The 14,527-nt window shown below is 38.4% G+C and overlaps 1 protein-coding gene across 3 annotated transcripts in view; it reads right to left on the bottom strand.

Annotated features, from left to right (window-relative positions):
- The window catches only part of LOC143897653 (ribosomal protein S6 kinase alpha-5), a 37,318-nt gene that overhangs the window by 21,541 nt on the left and 1,250 nt on the right, over positions 1-14,527 (bottom strand). For 2 of the 3 annotated variants that reach the window (XR_013256969.1, XM_077406461.1), the window contains exon 1: positions 7,134-8,306. The exons of the other annotated variant lie outside the window; for it this stretch is intronic. Coding sequence is in view for 1 of the 2 variants with exons in the window: in XM_077406461.1 (XP_077262587.1) it covers positions 7,134-7,770 (637 nt within the window). In the remaining variant the exon portion in view is untranslated. Of the gene's footprint in view, positions 1-7,133; positions 8,307-14,527 lie in introns of those variants that run through there. 3 annotated transcript variants of the gene reach the window in all.

Raw genomic sequence — 14,527 nt, 5'->3', positions numbered from 1 at the left:
TTTGTGATCCCTTGTTTTTGACATTCTCTTTCTCTTTCTTCAGAAAAATTTTCTTTGAAATTTTTTTTGTTAAACTTGAAAAAAAACCTGAAAAATGTTAAAAAAAATAAAATATCTTAAAAATACCTTAAAATACCTTATTCAAAATACCTGAATTCTCATTGTCAAAGAGACTTCAAAACTACAATTCCTTTTTTTTTTTTGAAGCTGATGCCGAATGTTTTCTTAATTGTTTCGCATTTTATATTATAATAATATATATAATTAACAATTATTAATTAATTATGAGCAATAAAAAATAAGAATTAATGTACTATAGTAAAGTAAATAAAATTATTTGAAGAACATTATTTATGACGTTTAAATCGGAAGGGATTTTATTTTCGCAAATAATTTTATAACTTAAGGCTTAAATATCAGGTTGCTATAGGAAAGTTCTGGCCGTTTCAGGATTTGACGAAAAATCTGTTCACTGGAACATTCGCAAAATTTCTACCGAAATCTGCCTGAGCGTTGGCGAAAGGTCATCGATGCGGACGGTGTCTATACTTTTTGAATTAATCAACTTTTGGTTTTGTACAAAATAAACGTTCACGGTATGAGTTCCCAAGGCGGCCAGAACTTTCCTAGCAACCCAATTAAAATTGTGCGTCAAAAATTAAAAAAAAAAGCTGTGTTCGACTGACCTGTCTTGGCCATTTTGCAGGAAAATATTGAATCACAAGTTTCACAATGTCAAACAATATCACAATAATCGAAAAATCCGTTTTCGTGCATTGCCTCTTCCTCCGCCTACGATAAACGGAAATTCTGCTGTAGAAACCCGAATTGAGAAGAGGCCATTTTTAGCCCGTTCGATAACTTTCCTGCAGCGTAGTGCATTCGCGACAGTTCAGGTTCAGGTTGCTTTCCGCTACACGTGCACCGGTCGACTGAGGCAACCAGACTGGACCGGGACTGGCCGCCGTTAAAATTTCTAAAGACCTAATAGCTGAAATTGTCCCCACCATTCAGAACTTTTCCTAATATCTCTAAGGGCCTAACTGACACAAGTCTTGGAAAATTCTATCCCCTCCGCTCACCGTACTGCGTTAGAGCTTCTCTGAAAATTTCCAAGAATCTACCTGGTTTCCCCACTACTCATTATACCAAGTAAGTTTTCTCTGAGGAAGAAAGCCGAAACGGTTCTACGGAACTTCATAGGATATTTAAGCTGCCGATGTGCAACTAATCGAACTCACTATTAGAGAACTTGAAAAGATTAATTACACTGGATATATCGGGCGTAATAACAATTTTTTTTTTACATTACAAGAGTTGAATTTTTTCTTCGAATTCTTGAAAAAGGTTATGTGCACCATACAGCTGAATATTTTATACATTTCAATCTTTAATCCTACAGAAAGGCATATTTTGTGCCGAGTTGTCGAATCGTCTTCGTTGCAAACAAACATTGGAATCATTTTCGCGCGACTCTGACATCGAAATCCATACACGCAGAGCTATATCAACCTTATTTGCTTTTATCATCTTCTCTTATCTCGAAGCAGTCAATACGCGCTATGTCATAATGGAAAGACCAACGATAACTATGTACTGCGATTGTCCACAATCATGAAAATGTGAAATGTTGCATCGAAAGCGAGAAATTTGTTTAACAACTCGGCGATTAAACTGTCGTCCAATGCAATTGATGAAAATGTAAATAAATTCGACTGCTTATCGTATGAAGAGCTGAAAAAATTGGATGAAAGATATATATAAAAAAAAACAAAAAAAAAATCTTAAATTAAGATTCTTCAACAGATTCAAAATCGAATCTTTGTCAGAATTTTTATTTCAATTTTAAAATTATATTTAACCACAAAACTTTATATTTCAAATAAGCAATTCATATATACATCAAAACTTGATAACATTGCCGTATATCGTGCATCGATTAATCTATACATTACTTGAATAAACATGTTACAAAAGCAGCTTAGAAATCGTGCCCATAAAAAGTAACGTCCATCGTATTAACCGTATTATAAAAATGTGATTAACAATTAGGTTCATATCAACAATTCTGAACGGCATAGCAATCTCTCTTCTTTTCTCTCTCTCTCTCTCTCTCTTTGTTCGAAACGAAGATACGCAAAATTGCGCAAAAAATCTCGTCTTTTTATGGCCTAATAATTCCTCGCTTGATAAATGGTGTGTGGCCGCATAATTTCGCGCTCAATAATTGAAGTATTTGCTGGTCGAGCGAATATTACAATATAGCGTTTTCGGTGGAGAAACTTTCGTAGTAGAAACAAGGCAAATATTACGCCACTGGATGTATCGGGTGTACGTACGTAACCGTACTCGGTACCTCTGAGCAAGATAATCGTATATCGCGTCGCAACGTTGAAAAGTATTACAGCACCGTTCTAAGTTTACGATGAATTGCCGTGTACTTGCATGAAGAGAACGACCAGACGACACTTCCGCGTCGATACATGTTTTCGAACCTATCACATTTTTATCCTTCGCATCTAATTTCTATATACTTTTCTGATAAAAATAAAAAGGAATTGTGTGTGTGCAAGGGACGTTCGTCAAAGATATTCGTTTCGGTACTCTTTCACTAAAATTATATTTTATTAGAAAGCTCAATTATATACTCAAATTTAATTATTAAACTCAAATTTATTTAAGTCTTCGATGTTCAATCTGGCGAGATCTATTAATTTCAAATTGCGATGTAATGTTAGTCAGTCGCATTGTTAATCGCTAACATCCGTTCGCGTGCCCGAGGGGAACAAGGAAAAATACATAAAATATACATAAAAGTATTTAGGTAAAAATAACATGAAAATGGAAGGACATCAGAGGGATAGAGTTTATCACTTCGTACCAGTATTTACCGGTTTATTCTTCAACCTTGCATTATTTATAGAACAACAGCTGTTTGAATCCTTTTGTATCGGTAACTCACGTCCCGTACAAAGCACGCGTTATTAGAGATTGATCGAGTCAGTTGCGTTATGCTTTTCCGGCATTCGCGTGGAGACTTTAGTCTTATTTTCTCTTTCTTCATCATGACCCATCTTTCACGGTCATCCGGCACGAGTATCTGTCGCTCGTTGTAGCTACGTGCCCAATCTCGAATCGGTTTAGCATCGTACGGAATCCTCTTTTATTTCCGAGAATTCTTTTTATAGGCACGTAGTAAGTACATGTACACGTGTAAATATGCAAACAAACGCCGCTTGTCTCGCTCACGAACTTCCTGACCGATTTAGAATTTTTTTCACAATCAGGAAGTCTCATTAAGAAAGTATTCTAATTTACTTTTAACGATGTCCCAAATGTATTTTTAATTTGCCCAATTTTATCTTTTATCAAATCTTTAAATATCATTAAATAATCTGTAAAAATTAGTGTTTCCGAAATTCTTACTAAAGAATCCGAGATTCGTTCAAGATTACCTAGAAAATCAAGTATCTTATCGATCTTCTCTTTGTCGAAATCCTTTAGTTTCTGTTTTTTCTTTATTTCCGTAGAACTAGGAAATTATTGATGTTCAGATAGGGGCAATCATTCTTGTCGACCAGATGTGCCGTGTAATTGAGAGACTCTCCGCAACATATGCTGTATCGATGGACACTCCAAATCGCAATCGTTTTGCGATTGTAATTATTAAGTGGCCCGTATACGATACAACGTGCGTGAACGGCTGTTGCGCCAAAGTTTTATGAAACTTTGGAAAGCGCGGCTCTCGAACAATTGTTTTTCGCGTCAAAAGTGCTTGTTGCCAGTATGTTTGCGTACATGTTGATCATTTCTGTTTAATTTCGAATGTTTATACAACGCGCGTCTGCAACGAAAATTGTGTAACGAACGACCGTTACATTCTATCGCTGAGTTAATTCTTATTTTATCAAGCTTTTTTCGCGAACACGTTGCACGAGCAGACGGTTATATTCACGTACAATATGTCACATCTTCCCGTTTATTTTTAGCGACATATGCGATATATATTTCTTTCTACGTGATACGATTCCTTTTCCATAATCCTCAGCGGAATGTATGCGAAAGAAGAAATTGCATTTGCAGAGAACGCGTCAGGCGTAAAACACACTGGCCGCGTTACTTTTATCACCGATTGCAAGATCGATCTGACTTTCATAAACAGTTTCATAAACGGCGGCACAAGCGCCTCTATATGTATATTGTATTTTCACGATAGCACAAAACGTTATATAATGCACGACGGCTTATATCATTGAAGAAGGGACAGGGAGAGAAAGAGGCTATTCTGTGAAAACGTCTGTAATGTTTGTAATTGAATATTTTTGCCCTGGCTCTCGATACGGCTTCTCTCGCATTGATATAATAGCGGTTTATTTTTAGATCTCCCATAGCACTTGCAGATGCGGTACGGTTGTTGAGCGAGCGACGAGAATGGAGCTACCACCTTTCCGCGTGTCGATTAAACTTGCTCGCAGGCAAAGAAACGCCTTCGGGTTGCTGCCTTCGACATTCAACTCTTTCGTTCATAGATATTGCGCGAACAAAGAATACGAAACGGGACGATTTTTTGTCGATTATCGACACACCGTCCCGTCCGCGAGCTTCTCGTATATATGTCAAATGTCGAACGAACATTGAAATCGGATATAAATATTATTGACGCGAAAAACAATTATCTCGTGGCGCGGATGCGCAATGTTTTAGTATAACGATAATAAAATTAAAACGTCGCGCCGTTTCTCGGAGACTCGAAACGAGCTTCCCTCAATTGAGAATAACAACACGGTTGGTTTCGAAAGTGCATGGCACAAAACCTGAGCGTTTCAGCCGTGTCATGTCTCTCGTTGTATATACCAGGAGAAAGTGATTAAGATCTCCCCCCTTTCCTGTCGTGATATTAACTCTCCTCACCCTTTCGCTAAAAAACACGTATGCGGAACTACCGCAAGTATTAGGGAGTGAAATAAAGAACGTTATTATTTTCTCAGTACGTAAATGTGTGACACACGAGAAACGGATTCGGACAATGATTTAGTATGTTCCAGGAACATGTAAGCGTAAATTGTGAGCGGAAATAAAAAAGGGCAAGTGTATGTTGATAAAAAAATAATTATTGATTTTTGCTGAAGGTCTCTGTGAACTATAAATGTGACGGAGGAAGCGCGCGTTCTCGCCACACTTGGCGCAATCTGAATCAACACGAGCCGTGATCTTTCTTTTTCGAAACGTGATCTCTCTTTTTGGGACGAACACAAACGTCTATAAAAAAAAAAAATTTTCACGCACGAAGGACAATATCGCGCGGCAACGGAGCGTAAGGTCGAAGTCCGCATTATATTCGCGTCGAGAAAAGTTAACTGTTGGGTGCTCGCGCTAAAAAAAAAATCATGCACGCGCCAGAAAAAGTTGATCATCGGATCGTCAAGGGTTCTGTGAATAAAAGATAGTGAGCCTAAAACAATACGTGCCCACTGGTCTTAATACGTAAAGCGAACGTTATAAAAGTTTGGAACCTTGGTTCAAATTCTTAAGATGGTACAATGGGGATTGAGAATATCTCAAGAACAAAGGAATCTGGAAAGACCTGTCACGACTGTCATGGCATCATTAATAAAGTTGAGAATAATATTGTTCGAAGACTATAGAATGTAGGGGTTTGAGAAAGTTTTGGGAAAATTCTAGTTCTTTCTCTTTGTTCGAAGATTGCCTTCGGATTGTCTGAAACTATTGAAAAATAGAAAGAACATAAAACCCTAGTGAAAGGATATTTTTGTATGTTTGCGCTTTTCTTTATCTTCCTTCTTTTTATCTTCCCTTCCGTTACTTTGGTCGCAAAGAAAATCCTAATCCTAGTCATATCGGACTACCTGCGGTGTTGAAACAGATTTTTGCGATAAAAGTAAATTGAAGATATTTTATGGTTCAACGGAACCGCTGAGGTTTATTATTTAGTCAAGGCTTTCGAATATTTAGCGACAGGTAGGAACCATCGAAAGTTTTAATAGGCTTAAAAATTAAGCTCCCTGAATCTCTAGCTACGAAAATTCGTCTAATGATTTTTGGCCTTCATTATATACCATTTCCATTATAATGGGGCACGCCGAAGATACTTTGAATATAAAAAAGCGGTTTTTTAACGATTCGTTTTCTTACATACAGGTAAGGATGGATGCGCAGCCACCATTAGTCCTAGATAAATTTATTAAAAAATATGTTAATTGATGTACGATAGTTCGAACAAACACGTTATGTAGTGACATTAAAAGCTATCACGTTTTAAATTTATGCAATTTGAAAAAAATAATCAAATTCTTCGAATAAAATATTAGAATAAAATATTAGACAGTACGTATAAAATATGTACATGGCCTTTAAAGTGACAGCGCTTTTTGACTTCGTCGTTATCAAAGGTTATATTTTAAGTATACTAAACTATTCGCCTAATAGCCTTTGAACTAAGTTTTTGTCTTAAACCGCGACCTGCGACGGTGTTATTGATTGTCAAAGATAATAAGTTGTAAATTTTATTTTATATATTCTATATACTTTTTATTTAGCGTCAAAAAAGATAAATAAAAAGAAAATTTTTCTAAATCGTGTGCACAACAAATTAACACGATAGACATAATTAGAAACTGTTAATTTTTTAAGATTACGAGCGTTGATGCGAATGCTGTGCCGCAACCCAATAGCAAATGGGGAAATATCAAACACGCAATCAGATCGATACCTAATGGGTTTTAAGAAGCCTACGGTTTATTAGCCGTACTTACATATGTATTTACGACCTGTTGAAGCCATTGCTAAATATCACGCACAGTAAACATTCGCCGGTCGACATAAATTCCGCGTCTTAAAAGAATGTTGCTTCGTCTTTCATTTATTCACTCACCTTCCCATTCATCGTATCTATTTTTCAGTTTAACCGACAAACACGCGTGGCATACTTGACACGAAAGACGACTGTTTTCGAACTATCGAGGGATAATGACAATGAGCCTGCGATCATTGAAGAATAGTAATCGACGGACGAGCAAAGTACAAACAACGAAAAGACGTGGCTTTTTATGAACAAAAGGATCCGTAAGACACGCTGATGTAACATCTATATCATCGACAGGGGGTGGTTTTACCTGTGTCGTCAGATATTTCCACATCATCCCAGTCCTCAACGATGATGGAGGGGCTCGTTGCACACTCGACATTCGTCGAATCCTCTTCGGTGCAATCGATTATTTCGGAGCTGTTGTTGATATAATCGACCGCTTTGGTGTCTCCGTGAACGTAGAGGACTGCCTTCGTGTCCTCGTGAACGCAGGCAGGTGCCTCGGAGTCGACGATTGCCTTGGAGTCTCGGACACGGAAGATCGGCTCGGAATTCTCGCGGGCATAGGCAAGTTCCTCGGAGCCTACGCGGCCGTTAACGACTATCTCGGAGCCTTCGGCGACGTCGCGCTCAACATCGTCAGGGTCCTTGACGACGTCGTCCTTAGCCTCGTCGGAGTCGTTAACGTCAAGGTCGTTTATATCCTCGACCAGGCCGGAAGAAAAAGAGGATCCTTGCCGGCTCTCCTCCCAGTGATCCGAGCGTCTGGCCTCGTTGATGATCAAGATGCCAGCGGGGTCGACGCTGAGGAGCGCCCCGTAATGATTGTAATTACTGAAGATTACGTCGCTCAGGTCACCGCAGTTTTCCTCGAAATAACCGCTCTCCTTCTTCGACGGGACCGAGACAGTGTCGGTCGCCACGAGACTCTCCTCTTCCTCCATCGCGAAACGGCGGACCCGGGGGGTACGATGCGTGCCGCGTACGTCACTGTCGCGCCGCGGCGCGAAGCAACGTCAGCGGGAATGAAGACAACAAAAAAGTAGGAAGAAAGAGGCGGGGGACGGTGGATCGGCGATCGACATAAGTCGAACTTTTTCGCGCAACGATCGCGAAGCGTCGCGTCGGTTAAACGAAACGTATATAAACGCCGTCAGTTATCCTACTGACACACTTAGGGAACCACCGCGCAACGTGCGGCGAGCGACACGCTCGCAGTCCGGCTGTTCGCACGATCGTCGGACAAGTGCCGGCGGACCTTGACCAGATTCGCGAATATCTCGCCCCGTTTTTCCCCGGGAGTGCGAGTCCGCCGAGGACGTCGACGCATGCGAGCCTATCCACGACGTGTTGATCCCGCGTAGTTTTTTTTATCAGTCTGACGAGAACAAGAATGAGTATCTGTCTCTGCCCAGGGTATCCGTATCCTCGTTAAGTCTTATTGTTAGATAGAAACTGCAGGAATTCTCGTCAGATACCTCCGACCGCGTTTCGACCGAGTTGACGAAGACGAGGACCAGGATGAGAGGATGAGAATGTCGGTCACGGATACGTCGACGCCAGTGTGCGACACTGCCGAACGTTGACGCAACGGGAAACAATTTCGGACACCTCGTCGTATATCCAGTCAATCGGCTTTAAAAAGCTTCACTTTCACCAGTACGGTAACAGTCCCGTGTTTCGATAACGCGCGAGATCCGCACGAAGCGCGTGTCCTCGCGAAAGTCTGCAGTCTCGCCGCGACAGGCGCACGACGCTATGAGACGAGATTGTCGGTGTCCGTTGCGCGTTATACGCACCACACAATATACGAGCGGAACTAGACGAGGCGCGAGCGAGAATCCACACGATGTATGTACCTACTCGCCGCGCAGGGTCGTTGTGGACTGAATAACCTGACCGACGGACCCTACGCGAGAGCCAGAGCCAGAGCGCTTTATCCACCCCACCCGATTCCACTCACCCTCCCTCTCTCCCGCTGCCCGGCCGAGTGCTAACAGCTGATTTGGAAAACACCGAGGGCCCCCTCTTCAGGGACGGCTCTAGCGCGACGCCGCGCCCCGAGGTTACATAACGCGACTCTCCGAACTCCGAACGCCGAACTGCTCTTCGCGCAGACCAGGAATTTCGAGAAAATCGAAATTATACGTAATGGTCGCCGCGACGCGTGGTGTCGCGGTCGTGCGGTAAGAAAAGGAAAACAATGAAATATCATACGCCAAGCACGCGGAACTCCCGTGTTTCTCACAGGGTGGATAACCCTTTGCCCCCTATGCGCTGCGCATTGGCCGCAATATCGTACTTTGCTTCGTATAATTAATCTAATTAGAGCCGAATGAAAAATATGTCATAGTACGTCAAATACTGTAAAAAAAAAAAACGATATGTAAAATCGCATGAATAACAAGTGTAAACATTTCCATTATAAATCGTGTGATATTTTAACACTTATTTTTTTATCGAAGTTTACATATCTCTTTTTCACAGTATCATTTTTATGGTAAAATATGGCAGTAATTCTCAATATTTACTCGATATCGTTAATTAGAACACGTTACATGCAAAAGCAATTATAAAGATACATTAAAAAAGGATTTTTAATACAAACAATCTTTCACAACAACTAAAACGAAAGAAATTTAGAGAGGATTCAAGATCACACACGGTATTTTTCAAAAGATAATAGCTATGGGATATTTTATATCTATTCTTTTTAAAATAATTTAATTAATAATAACAAATAATTAATCATTTATAATTATTTATGTAATAATAATCTTATCAAATTATTAAAATAAAAAATTAGAAAAATTTAAATAAGAAATTAAAAAATTTTTTAATAAGAATTGATTTTCACAGCCGAAATTTTTAAGTAAGAAATTTTTTATATTTGATCGGCTATGAAAATAAGACTCAAAAGAGTTTTATAGGATGTATTTTGAAGTATGTGTTTTGAAAGATACCGCAATGCGTTTGAAGCACTGATAGTGAGCAAGTGAGCGCTAATTTTGTTTTTAACATATTTTTTCGAACGGATGTTTACTCACGAATGGTGTATCTCCCAAGAGGTTCTCAAGGTTCTCAACCTTTTTTTATCTCAAGAAGGCCATATTAAAATATTTGTAATCACCGAACGGTCAGATAAGTTTCATTTTGGAAAATCATATAAAAACAAGACATCTTTATTTTAAAATTCTCTTATATTATAACGCTGAAATTTCTTGGCCTTTGATTTCTTGGCTGTGCCAGATAAAACTTGATCATATCGTACGACAAAATAAAAAAGAAAAATACGAGCATTTTGTTGCGACAATTATTAACGTTTATTAACATGAGACTTCACACACGAGGGCCGGATCCAGCCTGCAGGCTACAGATTGGGAATTCCTAGTGTGTACATAAAAGTTGTTTATTCAAATGAGCATGCATGAACGAAATAAGCCGGTATTTCGAAAATTTTAGAAATACCGCCTATTGCAAATATTCGAAAGCTTCAAAATAACTATAGTCGTTAACTTTTAGCCGGAGTTTTACGTTTCGGTTCCCTTCCCTGCGATTCCCTTTCAAAAATTCACGCACCGAAACGATCAAATTTTGACCGATCATCGGACGACAAAATAAAAGAGAAAAATACGAACGTTGTATTGCGAGAATTATTAACTTTTACTAATATGACTTTATGATAAGTAAATTAAGTATAGCAAAACGTAAGATAAACGATGTAAGATGTATAATGTAATAAATTTCCCTGGAAGAAATACAATAGATTCTTGTTATATTAATAATATAGATTCTAGATCTAATTTTCTCGGTAAGAAAAATCACGTTTCCGAAGGTTAAGATATGAAAAATTTATGAGAAACATTTAATATTACAATTCTGTAGGTGATTTACAGAGGTTATTCAATTCATCGTTTACAATCGTAAATTTACAAGCCGATAATGCGCTTTGCTTCAGTGTGCTCAAACGCACGGGGCTGAAGTTCAGAAAACCATCGTCCCGCTTACCTTTGACCTTTAGTAAATATTTCATGGGGCTTCAATGGTGGAATGGTAGTATGGAATTTTCCCTTTGGCTCAACTTTCAATTTGCCCGAATGATTTCAAAAGTTTATCCGTGATTGCTGGATTTGCGTGATCCTTATTTAACAAATAACGCGATTCTCGTAATCGCTTAAAATTGAATTATATAAAGATTATAATTTATAATGACATTATTATATTAAATATTCCACCAGTACAATATAATTGTAAATTATAATAAATATGAAATGTCAATAAAAATTGGCAATTATTTGCTGCGAATTCCTATCGTTCAAAGCCCACAATGCAAGTTTTCTTTCAATAAACTAAAAAAAAAAGGTACACATTTAAAATTATTTAATTTCGTAACCATTGCAGGTCTTTGGCGTTTAACATTTTAGCGGGCAGTGAGCGACAACTGTTAACGAGAGATTATAATGAATTTACGTACGCCATATAAATGATGGACCCGGAGATAAAATTCGTCAGTCGTCAATCGCGCGAATTTACGGTCAAAGAGCTTCGGTGTCACGATTTAACGGCGACATTTGCGGTCGATTGGATAACATTCACGCGGGTTTGTCACCGGGAAGCCAACGTCGTCGGTGGAAACCGGCTCCGGCGATATCGTGTCTATCGAAAACCCGACGACGAAGACGACGGCGCGGGCGCGCGGCCGGCTTCGCGGTTTTTTATTTCTGCTCTCGACGAGAACAGGATTCGCGGGTGCGCTCGTAGACCGTAGCCAAGACGATTCAATCGTGTTTCGCGCGATAACAGCGTGACTATACTCCAGCATTCGGTCATTTGCAAATAGCGCGAAAGATAGCAAACGGAAATCTCGCTGCTGTATCCCGCGCGGTCTAAAAAGTCGCCTTACCGAAAGTAACAAATATAACGCGGAAGAGATTAAATAGAAATAATATATAGTGATCGGAAATTATATATAAGATGTATTAAAAAAATCAAGCTCGTGCGTCTCAAAAAACAGTGAAGAAAGTTCGAGGACCAGCTAAACGAGCAATCGAGAAATGTTAAAATTATGTACTAAAAAGTTATAATTTATGATGTAACTTTATATCTCTCGAATTATATTATTATGTTCCGGCATGGGCAAAAAGATCTCTCACGAACATACTGATTATCGTTGCTGTAAACTACTGTACGCGAAGCGTGAATAAAATTGGCGAGAAGGTAAAGGATGATTTTAAGTAAATTTCAAGAAATTCAGAAATAAAACTTTTCAAAGTAAAGTAAAACATATTAGATTCAGGGGTAATGGAAAATCAACTTCAGAGGATTCAATATCGCTGCAGCATTTCATCATGCATTTCATTCTTCTCTTTGTTTTCCGAATAAAGAGTTAGAATTTCCAGAAGCGACGAATACCGCGAGTCATTCCGTGACTTTGCTGCTTCCTTCATCTCTTTCTCTCTCTCTCTCTCTCTCTCTCTCTCTCTCTCTCTCTCTCTCTCTCTCTGTGTGTGTGTGTTTGTTAAAAACACGCAATTGTCAAACAATTGTGAATAGTAACACGGGCTCTGGGTGGCACCTACGTAACATTTAAAATTAAATGTCAAGCATATAAAAAAAGTTCGAAGAAAGATCTAGGCGGCGCGGGGAGAGACGGCGAGGAGCAAAGCGGAATGTTCACTCAACGAGTTCGCGTGCATTTTAACAGGTGGCGGCACGTCGTTTCTGTTGAATAAATAATCGGCTATACGACGTTGAAAACCGTCGAGATACGCCGGGCCTTTAATCATTGGCGCCGGTCCACGATGTAATATTACTCCGTGCTACGATACCGCGCTAACAGCAACGACAGTTGATAGTAGTACACTTGATCATATATCGCATATATCTCACGTGATCGTCGCGCTCAATTCTCTCCTCCTATTTCCTTTTGTTTCTCATTATAGAACGGCACACGTGCGCGCGTGCGCGCGCGCAAAATACTAGGATTAAAATTTATTAAATCGGACACTTAACCTAATTGCAGCACTTGATTTAATTAATTTAACAGTAATAGAATTATTTAACGGCATGTAATTATATAATTAATATTAATTTGTTAAATGGAAATTCAACGAGGCAGTTAGGTATTTTAATATCGTTGAGCTATTTATGTCATATTTTGGATTGAAAAAAAAAAATATAGAAAGGAAACTATGATATATACTACGATACAGATAAAACGATGTTTCCTCGATGAAACTATACCTAAACAAATGATGTTTTCCTGGTCCCAGGCTATAAGCATATATTTGGCTGCCTCGTGACAAACAATTTCACAGCGTTTCTACGCTGCGTCATTATGTAACTTTAGTGATGTGAGATATCTAAAAAATTGTAATTTCTCTAAACTATAATCTAAATACACCGTGACGCATAAATATTAAGCAATGTTATATAATTTGCCGCATTTTTGTTTAGTGTGCTCGCAGGTGAGTGTTACAATAATTAATAATATATGTTTTTTAGATGCACAATATATATCGCACATTTGTTACAACATAACTCAAAAATTGTCATTTTTTTTTAATCGTTGGTCAAAAAAGAACGGGTATTTGAATAAAGAGCTAATGATACTTTTACCGCTCTACAAGTTATTACACCAAAATCGCATTTAAAAACGATATTACAAAATTTTAATGATTCAAAACATTCGCTCATTTTCTGGAAAAATTTGTTTTTAGAGATCTGTTGTAGCAAATGAGTGATATATAAAAAAAAAAAAAAAATGTATGTAAAGATATTATATAGATATATATTTATGATACATACAATTTATTAGAATAAATATATATAGAAAAAATATATATATATACATTTATATAGATACACATTTTATATACAGTTAGGAATATTTATTTATTGCCGTGAAAAACCCACCTATATAACTTTCTAGCCAAGACGATAGTAAAATATACGATAATAAAATACTCTGTTAACCTCGCTGTTAACCAACAACAATTCTCCGATAATTCCTCGGATAATTCGTTATCTACAGATGAGGATGGACAGAGACATTTAAGAAAAAAGTTCAATAATTTTAAAAAAGGGCATCGATAATTTTCTTTTCCTTGCCATTGTGTAAAGAACTTAAACAAGATTACTTTTTTTACTTTCGGAGGATCAGAGGTACGTTCAGAAATATCAATTAGCAGGTATGAGAACGAGAAGATGAAAAAGAGTAACGATGAAAGACACAAAAGTCTTAGACCAACCGCCGGCGTCAATAAAAGACACATCTCGTGCTGTTTTTTCTAAGAAATAGAAAGTGCCTGAAGCTAAAACGGACAATATACGAAAAATGCGTTCCTATAACAATTAACGAATGAAAATAGCAAGGTTTCTACCGATATTTCTTTCTGTAAAAACATCGACGAAAAGAATGTCTTTCGGAGACAATAAAGACAAAAGAAAAGACGTTTTAGTAATTTAAACGTCTTATACCTTTCTTCGACCAGCCGGCGCATATATCGTTGACGTCTGGAGAAAAAATTGGAAGAGAGAGAGAGAGAGAGAGAGAGAGAGAGAGAGAGAGAGAGAGAGAGAGAGAGAGAGAAGGAAAGAATGCAGCCTAACGAATTTCAGTGGCCATTGTGAGACCGGGATTATTTCCTTGCTCTCGGATACCCAAACCCCCGAAGCATTGCCTTTGCCAGCAGATCTGGC

Source organism: Temnothorax americanus, unplaced genomic scaffold (assembly GCF_048541705.1).
Source record: "Temnothorax americanus isolate GAGA-0224 unplaced genomic scaffold, ASM4854170v1 Scaffold1, whole genome shotgun sequence".
In the NCBI taxonomy this organism is placed as follows: Eukaryota; Metazoa; Arthropoda; class Insecta; order Hymenoptera; family Formicidae; genus Temnothorax; species Temnothorax americanus.
The sequence above is the reverse complement of the archived record's forward strand: the minus strand, read 5'-3'. Positions and strand labels throughout refer to the sequence as shown.